Source organism: Diabrotica virgifera, chromosome 4, assembly GCF_917563875.1.
Source record: "Diabrotica virgifera virgifera chromosome 4, PGI_DIABVI_V3a".
Lineage (NCBI taxonomy): Eukaryota > Metazoa > Arthropoda > Insecta > Coleoptera > Chrysomelidae > Diabrotica > Diabrotica virgifera.
The window spans coordinates 242,021,753-242,048,828 of NC_065446.1; the positions used below are offsets into that span (position 1 = coordinate 242,021,753).

At 34.1% G+C, this 27,076-nt stretch overlaps 1 protein-coding gene across 1 annotated transcript in view; it reads right to left on the reverse strand.

Annotated features, from left to right (window-relative positions):
* Window positions 1-27,076, reverse strand: part of LOC114339332 (S phase cyclin A-associated protein in the endoplasmic reticulum) — a 345,776-nt gene that overhangs the window by 26,732 nt on the left and 291,968 nt on the right. The window contains exon 18 of the mRNA XM_050648835.1: window positions 26,523-26,717. Within this exon, the coding sequence (XP_050504792.1) occupies window positions 26,523-26,717 (195 nt within the window). The remainder of the gene's footprint in view (window positions 1-26,522; window positions 26,718-27,076) is intronic.

Here is a 27,076-nt window from a genome sequence, read left to right on the forward strand (position 1 = left end):
CTCCAACATTGTCATCCTTTAAAGATTTCAAAACAAAGTGTTGCGAGCCATCGTTGATGCACCATTCTACATCTCTAATAGGGTTATTCTGCACGATGTCAAACTGGAATCCATCAAGGAAATCATCTACCAATTCAGTGTTCGTTATAATGGAAGAGTATATGGGTCATTCCATTTCAAATCACTCAATTTTGGAGCAAAAAAAATGTTGGACCTCCGATTTGTCTGAAAATTGGTATATAGCTTCTGCGGGACGTACAAATAAGATATTTAAGGTCAAAAAATCTTCTTCTTTTTTTCTCAAAATGTTATTTTATGCGATTTTACAGTGATTTGGTGTTTATTTATACAAATTTGCATTTTCTATCGTAAAGTATCAATGAAAAACATAATATTTTAATAGAAAGGACTCAAAAATGTCATTATATGACATTATAACAAGTTACTTTGATTCAAAACAAGCTTTTGATCAAATTTTATAGTGTAGAAAACGTTAAAATACCGTTTTTTACATTTTTCTCCATTCCCAAAATACATCATAATCGATTTGGCTGAAAATTTGCCCACAGATAGACAAAACATAGGACTTTAAGTGGTGAGAAGGATTTGAATTATATTACAATACCAAAAAAGTTACATGCAATATTATAGTCAAAAATATAGGCGTCTACTGTAAGTAAAATTAACTCGAAAATATCGACCTCACGACAAAAATTGTTAAAAACAAATTGTAATAATTGTAAATACGATTTATTTGGAACAATTTCAGTTCCTACCATTTTTGTCGAAAAGTTAAAAATGGCGGAGATATTGAGCCAAACATCTTCTCCTTTAAAATCAAGATGGCGGCTAACGTAACGGAGGAATTCATTCGTGATTTTAAATTTAGGCTACTATTGACTCCCTTAAAGATCAGAAAAATAAAATTTTGGGCAGCTCGGCATTCAAGGTCAAATGCTATCCCGACTGGACTAATATATACTTTTGAGTCTGATATTACTGCATGTAACTTTTTTGGTATTATAATATAATTCAAATCCTTCTAACCACTTAAAGTTCTATCTTTTGGATGTCTGTGGGCAAATTTTCAGCCAAATCGATGATGATGTATTTTGGGAATGGAGGAAAATGTAAAAAACGGTATTTTAACTTTTTTTACACTATAAAATTTGATCAAAAACTTGTTTTGATTCAAAATAACTTGTTATAATGCCATATAATGACATTTTTGAGTCCTTTCTATTAAAATATTATATTTTTCATTGATACTTTACGACAGAAAATGCAAATTTGTTTAAATAAACACCAAATCACTGTAAAATCGCATAAAATCACATTTTGAGAAAAAAAGAAGAAGATTTTTTTACCTTAAATATCTTATTTTTACGTCCCGCAGAAGCTATATACCAATTTTCAGACAAATCGGAGATCCAAAATTTTTTGCCTGAGTAATTTGACATGGAATGTACCATATCCTAACGTGTTGGCAAACCGTCTAAATGTGTACAATAACAACGAAATGCGTAGACGCCTGCTATCTGCCGAGCTGTCTATGGGACCCAGATAAGATTGAGCTTATAAACACTAACACGTAGTAAACACTAATACGTAGTCTCACAATAAAAAAACACTAAATTTAAATTTCGTAAGTTTTTAAAGGAGATTACTCACTGGAGGAATACTCTACATCTACATGCAGTCTCACATTTGTCATGGCAAACGGTTCCCTTCCGGCAGATTGCAGAATCCATTCTTCTTCTTTTCTAACCTTAAGTAATCCAACTTTGGCCATAAACCTCCCCCAATTCAATCCAGTGTTTTCTAGCTTGCGCCACTTGCTTCCAGTTGTATCCTCCAATATTCTTAATGTCATCAGCCCATCTCACTTGTCTCATTTGTGGCCTTCCTCTGCTTCTCCATCCTAATCATTGTTATATTTCGTTTTATCATCCTTTATCCTTCAGTTGGGCATTGTGTCCTGCCAAGCTTCATTTTAATTTGGCAGCAGGTTCTCCTGCAGAATCCATTAGGGATTATAAAAAAAACTATCTGCAGTATATAGGTTGCTGTATCTGGTAATTTTAAATAGAAATCCACTATTGAGAGCTACAGAAGAATTTTTTGTTGCAGATCTGCAAGTGACAAATTTTTGTTCCCAAAAATGGAATTCCTGCCACTGCACAATGTACTCGTGTATACCTATAGTCAATGTTGCCATAAATATACAAACACCAATCTGGCGATATGAATAAATTACTCTAATGGCGTGTATATCGAACCGCCCAGATTTTGAATTATTGAACGGGTGGGCGGTTGATCAGATACTAATCTACAGTCACACTAAGTAATTTTCGTTTCGAAAAACTCGGCAGTGCCACCAGGCCAGACCAGTCGGTAGCCTGTCAGATATTTATACACAGATATAAATCCATATTTCATTGTCCACATGACAAAAAACTTTTATGTATGGGTGGGTTGTACGTTCAACTGTTTCGTTAACGCGAATGGCATAGCAGCGAAACCGATCGAAAGGTCGTTTTTTATTTGCCCTTTTTTTTTGTTGGAACAAAACTCTCTGGTGATTTACTCAAATCGGTGCCGTGAAAAATATGCGTCTGTGTTAAAAATATATTGTAAATATATAGGCGAGTGGTTTACCCCGAGACAGAAAGACACTTAAACGAAATATACAGACTATTTGTTTGCATTTCTACTACACCAAACCTTTTTTAAGCAATTCTATATATTTTACAAGTTCAAAAAATGTTTTTTTTTATTTTCTCAAGTGGACCGGAAATTAATATTAGAATAGAATAGATCTCCAAAGATTAACACACATCTTCAATACAACAGCCAAGAAATACAATATGATAATATCAGCAGAAAAAACCAAATGTATGACAACATCTAAATACCCACTACCACTACGATGTAAAATTGAAATTGATGGGAAAATAATAAAGCAGGAAGCAAGGTTTAGATATTATCTGGGAATAGATATATTCAGTTACAGAGATGTTGAAGAGGAAGTACGACAACAAAGCTTAAATGCAAGTAATGCGGCGGAATCTCTTAAGGTGACAAAGTAGCGATCAACAGGTAGCCAAAACGCGTTCCAAGACTGCGGCTATAATTTTGAATATTTTTTGGAGATATTTGCCACACGTATTCGTAATATAATAAAGAATGGCCGTACAGAGCCCAATTTGAAAAATATATTAATATGTGGAAATTACAATCTACATTAAGAAGAACAAAAAAATACACTTTCTTCAAATAAACTTTTTTATCCGATGCCTAGATTTTGTGTCATTTTGGAACTACTACTGAAATAAAAAATTTTAGTAGTTCCAAAATGACACAAATCTAGGCATCGGATAAAAAAGTTTATTTGAAGAAAGTGTATTTTTTTGTTCTTCTTAATGGCGGTACAGGCTCGTTTTTTTAATGTTGTATTTAATTACAGAGTAATTTCTACATATTAATATATTTTTCAAATTGGGCTCTGTACCGCCATTCTTTATTATATTACGAATACGTGTGCCAAATATCTCGAAAAAATATTCAAAATTACAGCCGCAATCTTGGAACTTGTTTTCGCTACCTGTTGATCGCTACTGTTTTTTCTTAATGACACAATCTGGAAGAACAAACACCTAAGACAAGACACAAAAGCAAGAATCTATAAAACAGCAATTAGACCTATATTGACATACACGGCGGAGGCAAGACCTGACACAACTAAAACGAGACGACTACTAGAAACAACAGAGATGAAAATATTCCGACGAGTATCAGGGAAAAGTCTGTTGGATAGGGAGAGAAGCGAAAACATAAGAAGATCATGCAATGTAGAAGACATAAATGGATGGGTGACAAAACAGAAACAGGAGTGGAACAAACACATTAGTAGAATGGCAGAGGATAGGATAGTACTAGTACGAATAGCATGAGATAAGTCACCAAATCGACGAAGAAGTATTGGCAGACCAAGAAAAAGATGGTGTGATAACTTAAACAATTTAGGAGGATAATATTGAAGAAGAAACAGGCTTTAAAGCCTACATCCAAGAAGAAAGAAGAAGAATAGAATAGAATAATAGAATAGAATAACCATAGGCACCACAAAAAAACTATTGTTTATCAGAAAAAAGTATTCACAATATTTTTGAATATTTTTTTGGCTTTCTGATAATTTTTAGTTGTTTAACTATTGAACATTATTTAGTTCTAAGGCGGTACGAAGTTCGCCGGGTCAGTTAGTAATTTATAAAAAAAAACAATTTTCTGAATCGCTTCGATTAAATTTTTTAGTCGTAACTTGGCAAAATAAATACTCTTGGTAATTTTTCGAAAAATGCTTTCTTTTAGAGTTTTTGCAATTTTCTGTTGAAGGAATAGCTTATTAGTGATTTTTGGGATTTTTTTCTAAAAATCTTATAAAATGAATTGTAATTCTACAAAAAGCTTTATAATATTTAAACCTTCAAGTTCAAGTAAGAATATTTTGACAATTTTTGATTTCGAGCTCGCTGAAAACATGAACTAAATATTTCTAATCTGCCTACAAACACGCTTGTAGAAAAAATATTGTATGATACACGTGTTAAAAGTACATTTTTAAGGCACTCATGTAAATTAAACCTTAAACATGCGTGCCTTAAAATTTTACTTTTAACACTTATATCATAAATAACTATTAAAATAAATTATGTTTGACTTCGTGTGTTCGTTTTTTTAAATTCGCACGAAATAATAAGAAATATCAGGTGATTCCATATAAGTTTGGGTGTTTGTATTTATCGTCTATTTGCTTTTAGACCAGGAAGGATCTGTTTTTAGGTGGATGTGAGAGGTGGCATTCGGATTTTTTCAGATAAAGTTAGGTGATAACTTCTTTAATAATAATTGACTTATGCTCCTTTTCAAATATGCCCGGAACATTAATAAAAAAATAAAACATTTAAAAATTTCAAAAAATTTCGTTTTTTTTCTACTTTCTTTGCTTATAACTTTAAAACTATCCATTTTGGAACAAAGTCGTATAGGAATAAAACAAAGATAATTGAATTTTCTATCAGATACGATTGGTTAAAAATGTCTTTAACACCCTTGCTGCAAAATAGCAATAAATATAAAATAAGGGGGCAAAACAAGCCTGTCCTTATTCAATGTTTTTCCATCACTTAGGTTACACTTGGAACCTTCCTAATTCGCTTAGAAAATTTTTGTAATTTGCTAAAACCGTCCACCAAATTTCATTAAAATTGACTTACTAGATTTTGCATAATAATTTTGCAATCTAACTTCTTTTAAAAAATTAAAATTTTTTAAAATCTTGCACAACAAAAACTAGAACATACAAAGATTTGTCAATTTTTTTACATGTAAAGAAGCACTCCACCTATCTAATGCACTTTACAGAATTAAAATCGGATTATTTAAGCAGCCTCAGCAATGTTTTAAAGTTATAAACAATTTTTTGGCTTATAAACAAATTAGTGCCGTGCTCAGGAGGGGTGCTACGGGCCCCTTTATTTAGATGGACTTACCCAAGTTTTTTTTATGTATTTTGACTGGTAGAACACGAATTTTTTGGGTAACAGTTGATTTGGATGTCGTTCGATAAGATTGTTATAAACAAAGAACTTGAGAAATTACATAACATTAATTTTTCGCAAAATAAAACATTTTTTTTTGTATTTCTTGGGTAATTCTAAGCAAAAAATTTTCTTACAAGTTTTTTCGTAGGATGCATAGTTTTCGAGATAAACGCGGTGACACATTCAAAAAATCGAAAAATTGCAATTTTTGAACGAGAATAACTTTTGATTAAAAAATAAAATAGCAATTCTGCTGACAGCATTTGAAAGTTTAAGTCAAATTATACCGGTTTTAATTATTTGCATTGCTAAAAATGAATTTTTTATTATTAAACAAAGCTATTTGTTTATAAGCTAAAGAATTGTTTATAATTTTAAAACATTTAGTCCAGAAAGCCACTGCGCATCCGCTAGGAAAAATATTCTAATTCGGATTTTTTGCACAATCTTACTCAAAAAGGACCCCTTTTACAAATTTGCATGTTGCCAGGACCAAAAGTTGGTCAAAAATTTTTTAAACGTTTTTTTTTTGTTTTTTTCCTAAAATTATTTTTTTTGCATGGAAAAAAGTTTTTTTTAGGTTTTTTGGATAATTCCAAACAGAAAAGGTCTTTAGTGACTTTTCTCTAAAGTTGTTAGTTATTGACATATAAGCGATTAAAAATTGAAAAATTGCGGAATCGTCCATTTTTGACTCTCAAAAACTATGTGAAAAACTGAAAATTTGAATGTTGCCAAGGTAGGTAGATATTCTTTAAACATCGATTGATGCAATCCCGAAGAGTTTTTTGCAATACAATATCCAAAACTCCTTTGTTTCTTAATTGCTAATCAAGCATGTGCGACACTATTTTCCACGATTGCATGTGTATGCAGTATGGTGCAAATGAAAGTAATAAATTCAGTATTTCGTAAACCGGCGACTTTAAGGAAAAAATCCCGAAACAGGTCGATTTTTATTTTTAAGTTATGATATTCTGACATATATGGTATACTAGTGACGTCATCCATCTGGGCGTGATGACGTAATCGATGATTTTTTTTAATGAGAATAGGGGTCGTGTGCTAGCTCATTTGAAAGGTTCTTCAATTCTCTATTCAGTAATATAAACATTTACATAATTATTTATAGAGGGTGTCCAATAATTTAATTTTTTTGTCAATTTGCCACATGATTTAATTTAATAAAAATTTTTTGGACACTCTGTATAAATAATTATGTACATGTTTATATTACTGAATAGAGAATTGAAGAACCTTTCAAATGAGCCAGCACACGACCCGTATTCTCATTTTAAAAAAATGGATGACGTCACTAGTATACTATATATGCCACAATATCATAACTTAAAAATAAAAATCGACCTCTTTCGGGATTTTTCCTTAGAGTCACCGGTTTACGAAATAACGAATTTATTCCTTTTATTTGCACCATACTGCATACACATGCAACGGTGGAAAATAGTGTCGCGCACGCTTGATTGGCAATTAAAAAACAAAGGGGTTTTTGATATTGTATTGCAAAAAACTCTTCAGGATTTCATCAATCGATGTTTAAAGAATATCTACCTATCTTGGCAATATTCAAATTTTCAGTTTTTCACATAGTTTTTGAGGGTTAAAAATGGCCGATTTCGCAATTTTTCAATTTTTAATCGCATATATGTCAAAAACTATATACTTAAGAGAAAAGTCACTAAAGACCTTTTCTGTTTGGGATGATCCAAAAAACCTAAAAAAATTTAATCAACGCAAAAAAAAATATTTTTAGGAAAAAAACAAAAAAAAAACGTTTAAAAAATTTTTGACCAACTTTTGGTCCTGGCAACATGCAAATTTGTTAAAAGGGGTCCTTTTTGAGTAAGATAGTGCAAAAAATCCGAATTAGAATATTTTTCCTAACGGATGCGCAGTGGCTTTCTGGACTAATTGCTGAGGCCCGTTAAATAATCCGATTTTAATTCTGTAAAATGTATTAGATAGGTAGAGCCAAGGGCGGATCCAGGGAGGGGGCCATGGGGGCCATGGCCCCCTCCGAGAATGTAAAAAAATAGAAATTTAAATATTTGCAGTTCAAATGTTTTTAGTTTCAAAACCATATACATATATTATGCAAAAAAAACAGGGGATAAATATGTCTTCTGAACTAGAATTGAAGAAAAGCAGTAACGGAAGCTTCAGGAATAGTGTTGCCCAAAATCGGTCTTGGTCTTGCAGTCTTGGTCTTGTTCTTGCGTTTTAGCAAGACCAAGACCAAGACCGTCTTATTTTAGCAAGACCAAGACCAATACTGACCGTGCAAGACTTGAGCAAGAATAAGACTAAGCCTGCGAGACTCTTGCGTCTTGCAGTTAGGATTGAGTGTTTTATGGAATAATACAGGGTGTAACAAAAATACAGGTCATAAATTTAATTACATATTCTGGGACTAAAAATAGTTCCGTTGAACCTAACTTACCTTAGTACAAATGTGCACATAAAAAAAATTACAGCTCTTTGAAGTTACAAAATGAAAATCGATTTTTTCCAATATATCGAAAACTATTGGAGATTTTTTTATTAAAAACGAACATTTGGCATTCTTATGGCAGTAGTATATTAAAAAATAATTATAGTGAAATTTAGACACCCCACAAAAATTTTATGGGGGTTTTGTTCCTTTAAACCCCCCAAACTTTAAACCCCCCCATTTTCAGAAAAACTGAAAATTACACGTATTCAATATTTTTGAAAAATCTATCGAATGACAAATGACACCAAACACGGCCCCTGCGGAGGTGGGGTGGGGGATACTTTAAATTTTAAATAGTATCCCCCATTTTTTATTGCAGATTTGGATTCCTTATGTAAAAATAAATTGGAACGCAAAAATTGGAAATGGAAAATTAATTTAAAAAAGTGGATAAAAAAGGAATTTTTTCAAAAGAGGATTCTAATTTACCGCACAGTAATGCTAGTTTGTAACTGGTCCAACATCCGCCAAGTTTACTCCTCTGTTATGAAATTTTGACACTACTGGCATTTCATAGGTTAATTAAGTTATATCGGCGATTTTTGTGTTTTCTGTGCTATTCCTTTAATTTTTAGATTTTTAGTCTACTTTTATATAAAAAACAGTAGTTGTTTTTGGGACCCTTTAGCGACGTATTAGTATAATATAATATGTATGGATTACGGTCGAAGGCCGATATGGTCAACCAAAAAAGAAGATGTACAGACTGACTCCCGTGGGACATGGTAGATAGCCCAGTTAGTTAGAGTGTAGGCAGGGATAGTTTTGATCGTGGGTACAAACCCACCTAATGTGAGTTGTTTATTAATAAATAGCAATATGCTAGTGGGTAACTGCGAGATTTGCAAGACTCTTGCTGCAAGACCAAGACCAAGACCAGGTGTACTGGTGCAAGACCAAGACTGTCCAAGTCTCGTCTTGGTCTTGCATTTGGGCAACACTATTCAGGAATGACATAGGATGTTTTGTAAATTAAAATGTTGATAATTTTACAAAGTGCCAATTGTTAAATCGACCTTGGCAGCCATCAAAATCGTATGAATTTGCATATTCTGTACACAAAAAGAATACAAAAGAAATAAAGATTTATACTTGGGTCACCAGCACTTACTTAGAATAAAGTGGGTTGGTAATTTCGCACATTCAAAAGGGATTGTTTTGCAAGTATGCAAATTTTATTGTATTTTTCTAATGAAAAATATACGTAGTCACAATAAAGGGATGACAGGCCAAAGCCTCGTCACAAAACTTTTAACATTTTTCGCCAAACTCATGGGCAAAGACGGAGCCATACAAGCCCATGAAAAAACACCATACCACAAGGAGTGCGTTCAGGTTGGGCTGGATTTTCTACAAAGTTATCTCAACTCGCAAAAGTCAGTCAGTAACAAGAAATATACTCTCACAGGTCTACACAGATACTAGAAAATAGACAAAGACTACGACCAATAGTAGGGTCTATGTCTATAGTATAGTGTTCTTAGGTCGACAAAATATTCCTCTAAAAGGCCATCGTGATGATGGCCTTCTACTTCTGGACAAAGATGCTGGACCTAGCAATGAGGGGAAGTTGAGGGGAGATTTAAAATCGCATCAGGAGATAAGACTCCTAAACAACACCTATCCACAGCATCTTCCCGAGCAACATACATTAATAGCACCAGTCAAAATCAATTGATAACATGTTTTGGTGAAGAAATAATTGAACAAATGAATGAATTAGAGTCAAAGTGCAAATTATCACTCTGCCATATTTGATGAAACGACCGACGTATCCCACGTGGAATAGCTTTTTCTAAATTTGAGATACATACACAATAACAACATTCATGAAGAGTTTGTCAAGTTCATTGACGCTTATGAGAACATAAAAATAATTAGTGAAAATCAAGAAAGAGGGAAACAATGCTGACAGAAGCATTGGGAAAAATAGTATTAAATGTATTGAAGGAACTGCCCTTGGATCTGAAGGAATGTGTAGGAATCGGTACTGACTTTAATAACGATAAGTTTTAAATGTCTTTATTGCATTCAAAAGTGTGTGAAAAGTACCTTAAAAGTCACTAGTGACCCTAATTTTTAAAAATTACCCCCAGACCCCCTGATACCCCTCCCCAAAAAAACGTTCATGGTCCCTCCCGAAAATCCGTTCTGAATCCGCCCTTGGGTAGAGCACCTCTTTATATGTAAAAAAATTAGCTTCTAAATGGTCTACTTTTTGTGCAGAAAGATTTTAAAAAATTTGAACTTTTTTAAAAACATTTTCATTGCAAATTTATTATGCAAAATCTATTAGGTCGATGTTAATGAAGTTTGGTAGACCGTTTAAGTAAGTTATAAGAATTTTCTAAGCGAATTACTAAGGTTCTAAGTGCCACCAAAGTGGTTAAGAAACATTGAATAACAACAGGCGTATTTTGCCCCCTTATTTTGTATTTATTGCTATATTGCAGAATAACTAAGACATTTTTGACCAGTCGTATATCATACAAAATTCAATTATCTTTATTTTATTTCTGTACGACTTTGTTCCAAAACGAACCGTTTTAAACTTATAAGCAAAGAAAGCAGAAAAAAATCGATGTTTTTCGAAATTTTTAAAGATTTTAATTTTTTTATTAATGTTCCGGGCATATTTGAGAAGGAGCATAAGTCAATTATTATTAATGAGGGTGTCACTTAACTTTATCTGCAAAAATCCGAATGCCACCTCTCACATCCAAAAATACACGTTTTTTTACAGATTAGTCCTGGTCTATTTGCAAATTAAAGAAATCACATATTTAGGCTGTAAGCCTAAAGATGTGATTTTGAACGTACGAAATCTTCAGATACATATTCGGATCTCGTTTGTTTTTAAAAACATTTTATGTAGTTTTTATTACCCATATAAATAAATTCCTGCTGATTGATTTTATCATAGTTGTTACGTATCACCAGTATCTACAATAAGTACGTAGCTTCTATCACCTGTCCACTAATCCTGCGGGCCGTTTGATTTCACTTCCGGTCGCATGCTTTGCGCGCTCACCGGAAACGACACGTGACACCACCGACGCCTCGCGGTTAACGTCGCAACGTCGAACGGCGCTCGCCAAATTAACAATTGATTGCATTATTTCCTGTTGGCTTTTTGTTCAAAATAAATCCGGGAAAGTCTCACAGGTATCATATCATAGGTAATTATAATAAATGACATTGAATTTCGACCACTCCTTATAAATTATTTTATTTTAATAACATTTTGTAAAGGGTTATCTTATCTTGGAAAAGATAAGATCTCTGCAAAAAAAAATAAATAGAATTTCAGCCATATCAGTTAGGGCTTTCTTTTTGAAGTTATACTTCTTTAGGCACGAGGGTGAATTTTTATTTTACTGGGCGCATGCGCACACCCACAGTATGGTATAAACGTTATACGGGATCTGATTAGGTGTTAAAATCATCTGTTAATAATTGTTCAATATGGAGATTTTGGATAAACAAATTAATGTTATGTATATTAGTTTTAATTGTTGAGATGGCAGAGAAAAAAGCAAGTTTATAATATTGTAGTGACTTTTTAAATATTTTTTAAAAGCGACAGGTACGTAATAATTGTAAATGTTTCAGTATCCTAAAAAAATTTCATAGGTACCTACCTATTTGGAGAATTTAAAAAGAACCTACCAAAATAGTATGTAATGCTTTGATTTACATAATTTGATTACCATCAAAATTTCTATCAATATTCACCTAATATATTGTTTTCTTACTCTATGTTTTGTTGTATTTTAATATTTCTTTCGATTCTAAATAATTTCAATTCAAAATCAAAATAATTTGGTTAAATTCAGAACCGTCAAAAGTTTAATCCGTTTAGTTAGTTGATCTTCGCACATGATGACACATGGTCTCATTGGGTAAAAGTTTAAGGTAAATGAATTTCAATACTAAAACTGCGCTGATAAGCGGGTTCGAACCCCAATGGAAACTTTTATTTTTTTATTTTTTTTTATACATTTTATGATTGTAAGTTTATTTATTATGTAATTTATTTTTTCAGAAAATACGTATTTAGTTAAAATTTTTTCCTACATTGTTCAGAGATTCCTACATTGTGTTTTATTCTTTTAATTTTTGGCACTGTTTTAATAAAAATTTTTGAGAAGTAGTAAGTATTAAAATTAGTTTAATATTTAAATAAAATATAAATAAACTGTTTAAAGTATATTAATTTCGTTGAGATCATATAATAGAAGTATAACTTCTTACGTGCGTACAAAGTACACACACATTCTTTTTTTATTCATTTTTTTTTCTAACTTTGCTAACCACTAAAAATGTTCTACTTTTATGTTTAGTACGGATCAAAATTTAGCTGTTTGAGATTCTTACTTTTTTTTTAAGTCGTTTACAATGTCTCTAGTACGCACATCTCAAGTTCAAGAAACGCTTTAAGTGTTAGTGACGGGCTGGGAACGATTGCGCCGATGGTACTTGCCGTAATCCGATCTCGATAAAGGGACCTTTAAGCTGTAGGCACGATTGTGCCAGTAATCTTCGGGTATGGCACGAAGTTTTTATTACCCCCATCCTAATATTTTGTAATTCATACATGTGTTAACACAAAATCAAACCAATGTTTACGTTAAACTAAAAATGTAACCCAAAAACAATTTCTATATAAAGCCAAAAATATAAAGAACGCTTAAAGTTATTTTGAGCATTAATTGAAAAACATACACGCGGTGAAATAAGTAGATTCGATTTTGTAGTCAGCTTTATTTCACTACCGTAGTAAAAGGCAAATTTAATTTAATAATAATTAATTAGGTTTAGATAATTAATTAAGTCCGTAAGTGTATATTATTGAAATAAATTCTTATAATTTCGTTCAATTTTTAATTATATACATATACTAAAATCAAAATAAAGATGCACTAGAAATAAACAAACCAAAACACGGAGAAGTACACCCGAATCATGTATAAACTTTTGAATCATGAATATATAAACTTTGTAAATCATGATTTGGGAGTGCTCCTTGTAACCTTCAACGTGTATTGGCTTGTTTATTTCTAGTGCATCTTTATTATGATTTTAGTATAACTTAATTCGTCTATTAGTGCATTACGGTACGGTAGTTACAGTCAGAACAAGGAAAAAGTTATAAATATTACAACACCACGAGAGACGGCGCAATTATACCGAGGAATTAGGGACTATCTGAACTAAATCGGCGCAACCGTGTCCACAGCTGAACGTACCTCAGGTAAAATCGGCTCAATCGTCCCATACCCGTCGTGGGCATATTGCATATTTAGTATCTTTTCTCTTCTTGAAGAGCAAGTATTTAAAACCTTTTTGTTGGCTCTTTTTTGCAAAAACTTAGGTTGCAAAATTACATTGCGAAAACAACTTGATCGATTATACTGAAATATTTTGTAGTGTTTTTGGAATTAAAAAGATTTCTTGGACAAATTTTGAAGGTTCTATGTGGCTTTTAAATACGCGAAAAAGATTATTGAAAAAACATTAATTTTTGACGCTTTTTGCTAATTTTGCAATAATAATAATATTTTCAATTTGCAATAAATTTTTTCTTGTAAGGAATTTTCTAGCAAAATTTTTTCGCCTTCACAATTTTTTTTTCTAAAATATTATAACTACCGAGATACAGCAACGAAAAGGAGAAAACATTTTTAATTTTTATAATTTTTTTCACAAATTGTTTAATAAAAAATTTAGCCCAACTTTTGAAATATCCGCACGGAAAAATTATAATTTCTAATAATTCTTTAGAAGCGATCAAAGTAAAACAAAATATAATAGTCTTCCTCAGCTGAGCTGTTCACGTGGGCTCAAAATGGTTTGACTCAGCCATGTTGTCTTTTTAATTTATAAAAGAATTTAGATGTGATTTATTCATTTTAAGGGGTTGTTATACCCGATATCTGTGGCTTTTGCCCAGTATCCATGTATTTTATTGTGTCGTTTAGCAATTGCTCTTCTATTAAGGTTTTATAAAAGGACGAAGCTCTGATGATGGCACGTTATGTGTTGAAAGTACTTAGCTGATAATAAAAAAAATTTTTTACACACTATCAAAAGTTTTTTGAAAACATACACCTGTTTGCCGTTTTGACCTATTTAGAAGTGTGTACAAGTCTTGCAGTCTTTTCCAATTTAAAATAGGATTTACCTAAATGAGGGTGTTTGAGAACAGATACTACCTGGTCTATACAGTGTGGAGAAACCAAATGGAATAAATTCATTATTTCATAAACCAGCGACTTTAAGGAAAACAGGTCGATTTTTGTTTTTAAATTATATTTTGGCATATATATCATACTAGTGACGTCATTCATCTCGGCGTGATGACGTAATCTATGATTTTTTTAAATGAGAACATGGGTTATGTGTTAGCTCATTTGAAGGATTATTCAATTCTCTATTCAGTGATGATTACGTCATTACGCCTAGATGGATAACGTCACTAGTATTATTATGTCAAAAAATCATAATTTAAAAATCAAAATCTACCTGTTACGAGATTTTTCCATAAAGTCGCAGGTTTAGGAAATAATGAATTTATTCCATTTAGCTTTGCCACACTGTATATACTTAAGTGCAATACAGGATAACTCCACTGTACAGGTTCTGCTACTTGTTCACGCACACAACACACTCACACACACACATAGGTACGACACGGGCAATAACTGACCCGTTATCGGACACAAAGATATCAGCGTGTTTGCATAATTGAAAATGTGGGATATGTAATTGTATTAGATATGCACCGTGCTAATTATAAACTAGTAGTAGATACCTGCCGTATCGGCAACGGGTACTACCTGTTAGCAATCCTTTCTATTTTAATATAAACCATGAATTAAAAATGTTAAGTGTAGATAATCTTCCATAGAAACCATTTTTGTAATTAAGATTTGTAGAGAACTGTGTATTACGTATCTAGACCACATGAATGCACTGTCATTTTTGTATAGTAGGGCATATAAAACTGAAATCAAATTGCGCAATTAAGGATATTGTACAAACAGTCGTACATAATTAAATATGGGAAATCACCAGGATCTCATGAAGTGCATGATGAAATTTTAAAACTATTAGAGGCACACTATGGAGGGTTCCAAAGCTATGGTGAAATTAGATGGAGATATGACAGAGGCGTTTGATATTGAAAATGGAGTTAGACAAGGTGATGCCTTATCAACAACACTTTTTAATCTAACTTTAGAAGCTGTTGTTAGAAAATTGGATATAAACGGCTGTATTAATACAAGATCTATGCAAATGTGCGCATAGCGGATGATGTTGCCATAATAAGCCGCAACAAAAGGGTATTAAGCGAAAAAGCTATAGAGCTAAAACAGGAAGCCGCTACGTTTGGTCTATATATAAATGAAAGCAAAACAAAATAATGGAGTGCACAAAGTCGAATCAACATGAGAATCTGAAGGTAGACAACCATACCTACGAATATGCCTCCACTTTTTCCTACCTACGCTCAATAATAAATGACAACAACAATATCAGTCAAGAAATACAAGCACGAATTCTCACGGTTAGATTTGTAAAGTCACAAAGACTAAACTGGCTCGGTCACCTAGAAAGAATGCCAGATAATCGAGCTGTGCAAGTAATCCAGAGATGGAAGCCCCAAGGAAACAGAACAAGAGGAAGGCCCCGTAAAAGATGGATAGACGACGCAGAGAGGGATCTTAAAACCATGAACATCAGGCAGTGGCGAAGGAAAGTATCCGACAGGGCAGAATGGAAAAACATTGTTAAGCAGGTCAAGACTCACAAAGGGTTATAGCGCCATTAGAAGACGAAGAAGAAGAGGCACATAAAATGACAGCTCTTACGAAGCTATTTAACCCTTAACCACTGACGTGGATGTTTCAGAACGTAGACACTGACATACGGTATGTCATATTCTCTCTCTCCTATGGCGCTACAGCCCAAGTCGGGTCCTAGTATCCGCCTCCAAGTATTTCTGTCCCTGACTGCTCTCCTCCATGTTATCCACCCTCAATATCTCTTTAGCATCTGCTCTCACTTCGTCTATCCACCGCTTTCTTGGTCTTCCTACTGGCCGACGTCGCACCATAGTTCCGCTAAGCATTCTGCTACGTGTTCTGTCGTTATCCATTCTTATCCATTCTCTGCCCAACGCAATCTTTGTATTTTTGCATAATTTGCTATAGAGGGTTCTCTGTAGTATTGGTATTGCTCGTGGTTGAACCTTATTCTCCATATACCATTGTCACAAATGGGTCCCAGTATTCTCCTTAATATCTTTCTTTCAAAAGTATTCTTCTTCTTCTTCTTCTTCTTCAGGTGCCATCTCCGCTACGGAGGTTGGAAATCATCATAGCTATTTTAATTTTTGAGGGAGTAGCTCTAAATAGTTGTTTTGAGCTGCATCCAAACCATTCTTTCAGGTTCTCCAGCCATGAAATTCGTCTTCTTCCGATGCTTCTTCTGTCAGCTATCTTTCCTTGCATTATGAGTCGCAGGATGCCATACTTCTCGCCCCGCACCACATGTTCGAGATACTGTAGTTTTCTTTCTTTAATTGTAAGCTCAACTTCCTTCTCTTTACCTATTCTTCTCAGTACTTCGTTGTTCGTAACTCTATCTACCCAGAAAACCCTCATAATTCTTCTATAGGCCACATTTCAAAGGCGTAAAAAGTATTGTTACAACTTTTTCAAAGTAACTTTATTCAAACTCAAATACAATATAAACTTTAACAAACTGACAACTGTCGACTACTAAATCTGAATTACAACTGAACTATAGAATGTCAAACACATAATGTTTATATAGTTTTCTGACGTTCTAGATGTCACCAGACATTTCTGGGTTATTCCATGACATCCAGAATATTCTCGTACGTGACTACTTCTTCTTTCACGTCGAGGGACTCTTTCTATGTAGGAACAATCTACGGAACTGTCATAACACTGCTCCCTCCTTTATAGTTATTCGCCTCGAATAACTGGTCTATCAGGGTCTGGTTGAAGCCAACAGGGTGGATCAGTTCCATGATATGGGGCTAATCTCTCAATGTGAACTACCTTGGGTTTACTTCTCGCTGAAAACTGGATGCGGTAGACCAGATCATTTATTTTCTTTAAGACGGTGTACGGGCCTTCCCAGTTTCGTTGAAGTTTCGGACAACGTCCTTTCTTGCGTGTGGGATTGTATAGCCATACTGGATCACCTCTTTCGAAAGTTGTCCCTGTAGCTTGCACATCGAACCTGGACTTGGCTTTATCACTTTGAAGCTTCAAACTTTTACGAGCAAATTCGTGGACTTTTTCCAGTTTTTCTCTTAAGCTTTCTAGGTACGTCAGGGATGAAGGTTCTTCTTCACAGGTAGGCAATTTTCCGAAAATAAGATCTTGAGGAAGCTTCATTTCTCTTCCGGTGATCATCATTGATGGAGAATAACCGGTTGCTTCATGTTCAGAACTTCTGTAGGCTAACAGGAATAGAGGTATTAGGGTATCCCAATCTTTTTGATTATCAGCAACAAACATTGAGAGGTATTGACAAATAGTTCTATTATGTCTTTCGATCATTCCGTCTGATTGTGGGTGGAGAGGCGTAGTTCGAGTTTTCTTAATACCCAAGATTTTCATTAATTCTTGCCATAATTCGGATTCAAAATTTCGTCCCTGATCAGAATGCAACTCTAAAGGAACTCCATGTCTTGATACGACGTGTGTTATGAATGCTTCTGCTACAGTCGTCGCTTCTTGATTAGGAAGAGGTGCAATTTCAGGCCATTTTGAAAAATAATCCATTGCAACCATTAAGTACTTGTTACCTCTCTCTGTCGTTGGAAGTGGACCGAGAATATCAACTGCAAGTCGTTCAAAAGGCTCTCCGGAAAGATATTGTGCCATTTTACCACGACTTCTTGTTCTAGGGCCTTTCCTACCGTTACATAAGTCGCATTTCTTACACCATTCTTCTACATCTCGGCGACAATTGATCCAATAAAATCTGTCTCGAACTCTGGCCAGTGTTCTTTTTACCCCAAAATGTCCTCCAGACAGGCTGCTATGAAATTCTTGCAACACACTTTTAATGTGTGATTTTGGCAGTACCACTTGTTGAACTATACGTACTCCATCGGGACTTTCCCACTTCCGATATAATAGACCATTCGAAAGATGCAAAGATTCCCATTGAGCCCAGTACGCCTTTATAATTCGACTATATTTAGATATTTCCTGCCAAAGAGGTCTTACTCCATTTCTAAGCCATTCTCGTATGACTCTTAAGTCATTATCTTTCTTTTGACTCTTCTTAATGTTTTCCAGGGAAGTCTGATCATTATCTTCTTCCTGTTCAACCGTGGTCATGCAGAGACTTACTTCTTCAGTTACGCTCTCTTTTTCTTCAAGTCTTTTACAGTACTGGCATTGTCGTTCTAAACAGGGTCGCCTAGAAAGAATATCGGCATTGTTATGGAGACGCCCTTTTCGATGTACTATGTCGAAGTTATACTGTTGGAGTCTCTCTATCCATCGAGCCACTTGTCCTTCTGGCTTTTTAAAATTCATTAGCCACTGCAAAGCGCTATGGTCTGTTCTGATTGTAAAATTTCTGTTATAAAGGAAGGTATGAAAGTGTTCTAGGGCTTTTATAATAGCTAGGAGCTCTTTTCTGGTAACGCAATAATTCTTTTCTGCCTTTCCTATGGTTTTACTAAAATATGCAATAACTTTTTCTTCACCTTCCTGTTCTTGTGATAAAACAGCGCCAATACCATGCTGAGATGCGTCACAATCCAACAGAAATTTTCCATCTTCTCGTGGATAGGCTAGGATGGGTGCTGTTGTAAGTAGTTTTTTTAAATCTACGAAGGCATTTTGACAATCCGGTGTCCAGTCAAATTCAATGTTGTTTTCGGTTAGTCGATAAAGAGGCTTAGCGATGCGGCCAAAATCTTTTATGAATTTTCGGTAATATGAACAGAGTCCAAGAAAACTTCTAATTTCTTTTTTATTTCCTGGTTTAGGCCAATCTTTAATAACTGAAATCTTCTCTGGATCAGTTTTAATTCCATCTGCTGAAACGATATGTCCTAGATAGTACGCTTCTCTTTGAAATAGTGAACATTTCTTATAATTAAGCTTTAAGTTGGCATTTCGCAGTCTTTCAAATACCTCGCTTAAGTTTTTCAGATGTTCATCAAAGGTTTTGGACATAATCATTATATCATCAAGATATACTAGACATGTTTTCCAAGTAAGTCCTCTTAAAACCATTTCCATCAGGCGTTCAAACGTAGCTGGAGCATTACAAAGACCAAATGGTAGAACCTGAAACCTGTAGAGACCACGGCCAGTTGAAAAAGCTGTTTTGTCTCGATCATCAGGATGTACTTCTACTTGCCAGTAGCCACTTTTTAAATCTAGAGTCGAAAACCATTTAGCACCTGATAAAGTGTTTAGTGTATCATCTATTCGTGGCAATGGATAACTGTCCTTTTGTGTAACATGGTTTAATCTTCTGTAGTCTACACAAAAACGAGTAGATCCGTCTTTCTTAGTTACTAAGACTACTGGTGAACACCAGGGGCCCGAAGCTTCTTCGATGATATCGGAATTTATCATGTCTTGCATTATGTTTTCAACTTCTTTTTGTCTAGCAAACGGTAATCTGCGTGGGGCTTGACGAATTGGTCTTGCATCTCCAGTATCGATTCTATGTTGAACTAGACTAGTACGCCCTGTAGATTTCTCGGATTCAAAAATGTCGTAGTTTTCATTAATAAATTCATTAGCTTTTTCTACTTCTTCAGTTGTTAAGTGATCAACATTTTTGATCAGTTCTTTCGCCAGGTTAGCGTCAACTTGGTAACTTAAAGCTGTATTATTTTTCAAATACTTTTCGCACTTGATTATTTTTTCTATTGGCGTACAGAGTGCTATTTGTTGTTCTTTCTTCAACTTAAAAGGCTTTTTGGACAAATTAGCAACCCTTACTGGAATTATCTCATCTACATTCACGAGGCATCTGGCTATCAAGATTCCGTCATTAACAAGTTCCTCGCTTTCAACAACGCCGAAATGTAAACCTTCAGGTTTTTGACTCAGTCTCGCCAGGACTATACTTTCAGAATTTTGAGGAATTTCTGTATCTTCACTAACTATAACTCTTACTTGAGGTGTAGACTCTTCAAAATTTAGGACTATTTCTTCATTTTCAATAAACAAAATTTTATTTTGAAGATCTATGATAAATTTGTTTTGCATAATGTCCATTCCAAGAATGCATTCATCTTTAATATCGGCTACAAGAAATATGTGTTTTATCAAGGTGTTGCCAATCTTTATGGTCGCCGTTACTTCTCCATGAATTGGAATAGTTTGACCTGAAGCTGTTTCAAGAACTAAGTTTGTTTTACATGGCTGTAGTTTTCTGTTCAGAAGTTCTTTGCGAACAAAAGATCTTGTTGCACCGGTATCAATAAGAAAAGTGCATTTTTGATTGTCAACGTAGCCCTTAAGTAATAAGTTCTGTTCATTTTTGTTGAAAGTATAACTGCGAATTTGGGGGCTTTTATTAGATTCAGCCGACGCCCGCCCCTTAGTGTCGACTTTTATTCGTTTCCCTGGCTATTGTTTGAATATCTGTGGTCAGTTGTAGGAGATCGACTTCTTACATACCTATCTCTACTAATATTTCTAGTAGGACTATATGATGGGCTTCTGGATGTCGATCTAGGCGACCTTCTGACATCATTATTGTATTCTTCTTTTCTCGCTTGGGATCCACTTCTACAATTGACCTGCAAATGTCCAATTCTTCCGCAGTTAAAACATCTTCTGTTTTGATTTTGAGCTTTTTGTTGATTTTGTTGAAGATTTTGGAGTATGTTCAACATCTGGGACAAAATAGGTTGTTGATTATCTGTGGTAGGGACTTGTTCATCTTCTCGAAATCTTATTTCTTTTAATCTTGGGCGAGATCTTGAAATACTTTTAGCCGCTTCAAACTCCTGGGCTGAAACTAGTGCTCCATTTAGCGTTTTGTGGTGTTGTAATCGGAGAGCCTGTTGCATTTCGATATCATGTAGTCCGTCTATGAATGCCTGTATACCGATTTGTTCAAGAAAATCTTTAGATGCCTGAGGGTATGCCAAATGTAGTAATCTTTTAATATCAGCTTCAAATTCTTGTAGGCTCTCGTTATGTTTTTGATACCGAACTTTAAGCTGACTTTGAAAAACCTGCTTCAGATGTTGTTGGCCATATCTTGTTTCTAAAGCTTGAACAAGTGAGTCATAACTAGGTGAATCCTGAGGAAGAAATTGAAGGACGGTTGCTGCCTGACCTCGAAGCGACACCACCAAGGAAGCTGCCATTTCTCTTTCAGTCCAGCCATTTGCTTTAGCTGCAGCTTCAAATTGGAAACGATAAGTTTCCCACGCTGTTTGGCCATCAAACGTGGGTGGTTTTAAAATTTTGCTACTTCTAATTATGCCTGGATCAACGATGGAAGAGGAAAGGGCTGTTTGTTCGGATTCGACATTAGTAACTGAAACAATATGAGATAAAGAAGCTTGGGTATTAATTTTGTTTGCTAACTCTACTATTTGTTTTTCTAAACTATATTTCAAATCGTTTTGTTGCTGCTTTAAATCGTTTTGTTGCTGTTCTATTTTATTTTCTAAATGATTTTGTTGTTGGTCTATTTTGTTTTCTAAATAATTTTGTTGTTGTTCTATTTTATTATCTAAACAGTTTTGTTTTTCTTCTAATATATCTATTTTATTAGTAATTCGACTTACCTCTAACTGAAAATGCTCGTGAATTTGGGACAAACTATTCATAATTTCTACCTCTGCTTGTCTACGCCTCTCCTCCTCTTCTTTTCTAAGCTTTTTATCTTCCTCTTTCTCTTCTTGCCTACGTTTCTCTTCATTTTCTTTCTCTTCTTGCCTACGCTTCTCTTCATTTTCTTTCTCTTCTTGCCTACGTTTCTCTTCATTTTCTTTCTCTTCTTGCCTACGTTTCTCTTCATTTTCTTTCTCTTCTTGCCTACGTTTCTCTTCATTTTCTTTCATTTTTAAAAACCATGCTGGTGGTCCGGATGTATCCATTTCCTTCTCAACTTTAGATGATCTGGTATTTACCATAAACAATTCTCAATATCTTCTTCAATATCTCTTAAATCCCACCGCTGTCACCAATGTTACAACTTTTTCAAAGTAACTTTATTCAAACTCAAATACAATATAAACTTTAACAAACTGACAACTGTCGACTACTAAATCTGAATTACAACTGAACTATAGAATGTCAAACACATAATGTTTATATAGTTTTCTGACGTTCTAGATGTCACCAGACATTTCTGGGTTATTCCATGACATCCAGAATATTCTCGTACGTGACTACTTCTTCTTTCACGTCGAGGGACTCTTTCTATGTAGGAACAATCTACGGAACTGTCATAACAGTATGAATAAGTTTTATTGTCTTTTCTGTCATGATCCACGTTTCTACACCATATATTATAATATACTATTGGCCGTATGATGGTTTTATATATTTTAAATTTAACTTTCCTATGGATGTCTTTGTATCCAAATCCAAATACCTGCGACAGAGAGAAGTATGCTTTGTTAGCAAACATTATCCGTTTCCGTATTTCTTTCTCCTCGCTGCCATTCTCTGTTATCTGTACACCCAAGTAACGAGCGATCCATGTCGGTAAAGTCAGCAGGACCACTTCATAAGACCAAATTCAGACTAAGACTATATTTTATTGCTAATTTATTGCTAATTTATTACGCAAAGAAAAAATTTATTGCTGTAGCCGTTTCCGAGAAACAGTGGGTGCTGCTAGCTTTACGGTAAAGCTAGCAGCACCCACTCTATATCTCGGCAATGAAAAGGAGTACAGTGATCATTTTAACGGCATATTTTATTGCTATTTAATTGCTCTTGATTGGTATATTAACCAATCCCACAAAACTACCCCATCATCCCCTAGCGTAAAACTCACCCCCAAAAAGATGACGAAAATCGAAAATTCAACCCCAAGGAATTAATTGCTAATTTATTACAGAAAGAAAAAATTTATTGCTGTAGCCGTTTCCGAGAAACAGTGGGTGCTGCTAGCTTTACGGTAAAGCTAGCAGCACCCACTCTATATCTCGGCAATGAAAAGGAGTACAGTGATCAATTTAACGGCATATTTTATTGCTATTTAATTGCTCTTGATTGGTATATTAACCAATCCCACAAAACTACCCCATCATCCCCTAGCGTAAAACTCACCCACAAAAAGAAGACGAAAATCGAAAATTCAACCCCAAGGAATTATTTGCTAATTTATTGCTAATTTATTACGGAAAGAAAAAATTTATTGCTGTAGCCGTTTCCGAGAAACAGTGGGTGCTGCTAGCTTTACGGTAAAGCTAGCAGCACCCACCCTATAGCTCGACAATGAAAAGGAGGTAAAGGACCCATTTTAAGAGCATATTTTATTGCTAATTAATTGCTCTTGATTGATATCTTAACCAATCCCTAAAAACTACCCCATCATCCCCTAACGCAAAACTCACCCCCGAAAAAATGATTAAAATCGAAAATTCAACCCCAAGGAATTAATTGCTAATTTATTGCTAATTTATCACGGAAAGAAAAAATTTATTGCTGTAGCCGTTTCCGAGAAACAGTGGGTGCTGCTAGCTTTACTGTAAAGCTAGCAGCACCCACCCTATATCTCAACAATGAAAAGGAGTACAGGGCCCACTTTAACGGCATATTTTATTGCTAATTAATTGCTCTTGATTGATATATTAACCAATCCCTAAAAACTAACTTATGCTAACTTTACGGTAAATTTAACAATCATAGGTATACCTCGACAAATTACAATATCAATTAAACGACGTAAAACGGCGTGATTATTTTTGACAATTTCTACCGATGCATGCTTCCAAATGAAGCACCGACCGGTAGACCGAAATGTGCCGTACTTGCCGCTTAACCTGCCATGCCGTATCTGCTATTGCCCACGGAGAGAAGTAATGTTCGCTTGCTCATCGACTTGTTATTTCGTTGAGTTTTACGTGTAAATTGTCAAGCTATGGATGAGTTAGGGACGGCTAGCCGAAAAGTCAGATAAATGGCTCGGATCATTCATTTTTTGAGAAGTCTGTTATGCGCAGGGATCACTTAACGCTCGGATTGATCAAATTCTTTTAAAAACCATGAATAAAATTTAGTCTGTATTATCTGATAGATTTTTTTTATTTTACAGATACAAATATTTAAAAAATCTATATCTATAAATGTGTGGGTCGGCACTGCCGACCCTGACCGGCCGCCACTGGTAAATACTGACAAGCGGTAAGTGATACCGCCAGAAAACTTTACGTTAACGTAGCTGAAAGACTAAACCATACTAAAACTGCAGCAGTTGGAAAGAGGTACAATTACAACGTGGAATGAAGTAAACATTTCTGTTGTATATAGGTATGTATATGAATTTATTAAAATTCTTAAAATGTATCCACACGGACGTGGAAATGTACAAAACGTTTTCGGTCAAACTGACCATCATCAGTGTAAACGTCCAGTTTACAAGTAGTTGAAACTAGCCACTTCAATATGTGTAAAAACCTCTAAATTACATTATTGTTACATTAGATATTAAAAAGCAGTGGACATTAAGTCGATCTATAAGTCGATGTCTAACTTGTATATATAAGAATATATACAAGTTAGCATGTGGATGTACTTCATCCTTGCTCGAAAATAGCAATTCTGTAAGTTTTTCTCGATAAATGCAAATTTTTCCCGTTATTTGACTTTGAATATTTCAAATTATGCATTTGACGAAAAAATCTAACCTTCAACATGCCATATCTCCGTTTAGGTTGGTCGTAGAAAAATTATAAAAAAAGGTTGTTCTGAAGCTATTTTCTTGTGGCATTTTTATAATCAAGTATATTCAAATGGGAAATAAGCCACAATTTTACCTAAAAATGATTTTATTAACGTTTCGACGCCCAAGTCGGGTGTCGTTGTCAAAATACAAAATAATACTAAATAAACAAAAATGTTGTTGCTTAGTAAAAAATTCTTCTAATAATTAATTTTAATTCATTATTTAATAAAATGTTAATTTTATAATAATATCATTTTTAGGTTAACAAAATCATTTTTAGGTAAAATTGTGGCTTATTTCCCATTTGAATATACTTGATTATAAAAAAAGGATTTCGTTTATGTTTCTAAAAGATATAATTTTGATATCTATAGATTTTTTATAAAATGCATATTTTTGGAGTTATTCTCAACAAATACTCTAAAAAAGTCGATTTTTTCGTCGAAAAACTGTTACTTTTAACCGCGAATAACTCGAAAAATATTAGTTTTACGAAGAAAGCTCAAAGAACATTATTTTCTTAGAATTACTTTTTCCATCGATTTCCCCGGCTAAAATGTAACTAAAAATTCCCACTCCCCAGACGGGGTGACAATCACTCCCAAGGTTTTAGTGGACAGCGGCATGATATAGAAAATGATCATTGGGCTATTCCCTACCTTCTGTGAAAATGTCAACTAAATCCATGCTGGAGAAAAACATTTCGAGCCAAAATGTTTCATTTCTTGGACTAGAATTATAATTATAAGCAAAGCCATGGCAATAATCTCAGCTACTGGAACTTAATTTTTTATTACGTATTGTCCTTTTCATGATCATTTTTCAGTGCGTAACAAATGATAGGAAAAAGGGTAAGTCCGTGATAATACACATTTATGACATTTATTCTAACATGACATTTTAGTTAAATCTGACAGTTGTCACATTTTATTTTCAATTTGGAATAAAAACAAATCAAATGTGTTTCTTGCATTTATAAAATGGTATTTTCTTTGATTTGTATAGTCTTATAAATTATACAGATTATATTTGTAATATTATTATCTAATTAAAAAAAAATTATTTTTTTATTATGGCGCCATCTATCGACAACTAGAATAACTAGAATAAATGTTATAAAAATGTCACCGACGAAATGTAATCACCGACGTGCCTTTTTTTTCTGTCACATACAATTTAATGCGTTAGAAAGAAATCGAAAAACTGTGACGCACTGAAAGATGATCATGAGAAATACTGTATAAACAATTAAATCTAGTTTTGACATGAAGACTAGTTCTTTCTCAACTTCCACATAGGATACTCGTTATGTTTGCTTATCGCTACTGTAAAAAATTGTATTTCAATTTTGTTTGTTTCAAACCACAAGTCACAAATATACCTATCATTAACATGTTAAAAATATTGTTCGCGTTTAGTTGTCTAAACTGTTACATTGTTAACATTGAAATTAATAACATAGTACTTACTTGGTTATCATTATTTTCCAAGGTGAAATACCCAGTTACTGTGATAACTTGATGTAGCAGATCCTGGTACGCCAATTCCGTGACTGGATCTTCTTTTCCGTGATTTTTGGGTATAGTCGGAGAGGCGCAGCACCATATGAGATGGCTGGCGATGTGACGGAATTGAAGAGAGATTCCCTCTGCTCCCAGTACTTCCTATAACAAAGAATATTTCATCGATTACTACATTTGAAGAAAAGGTGATACAGTAGCGATCAACAGGTAGCCAAAACGCGTTCCAAGATTGCGGCTGTAATTTTGAATATTTTTTCGAGATATTTGGCACACGTATTCGTAATATAATAAAGAATGGCGGTACAGAGCCCAATTTGAAAAACATATTAATATGTGGAAATTACTCTGTAATTAAATACAATATTAAAAAAACGAGCCTGTACCGCCATTAAGAAGAACAAAAAAAATACACTTTCTTCAAATAAACTTTTTTATCCGATGCCTACATTTTGTGTCATTTTGGAACTACTAATGAAATAAAAAATTTTAGTAGTTCCAAA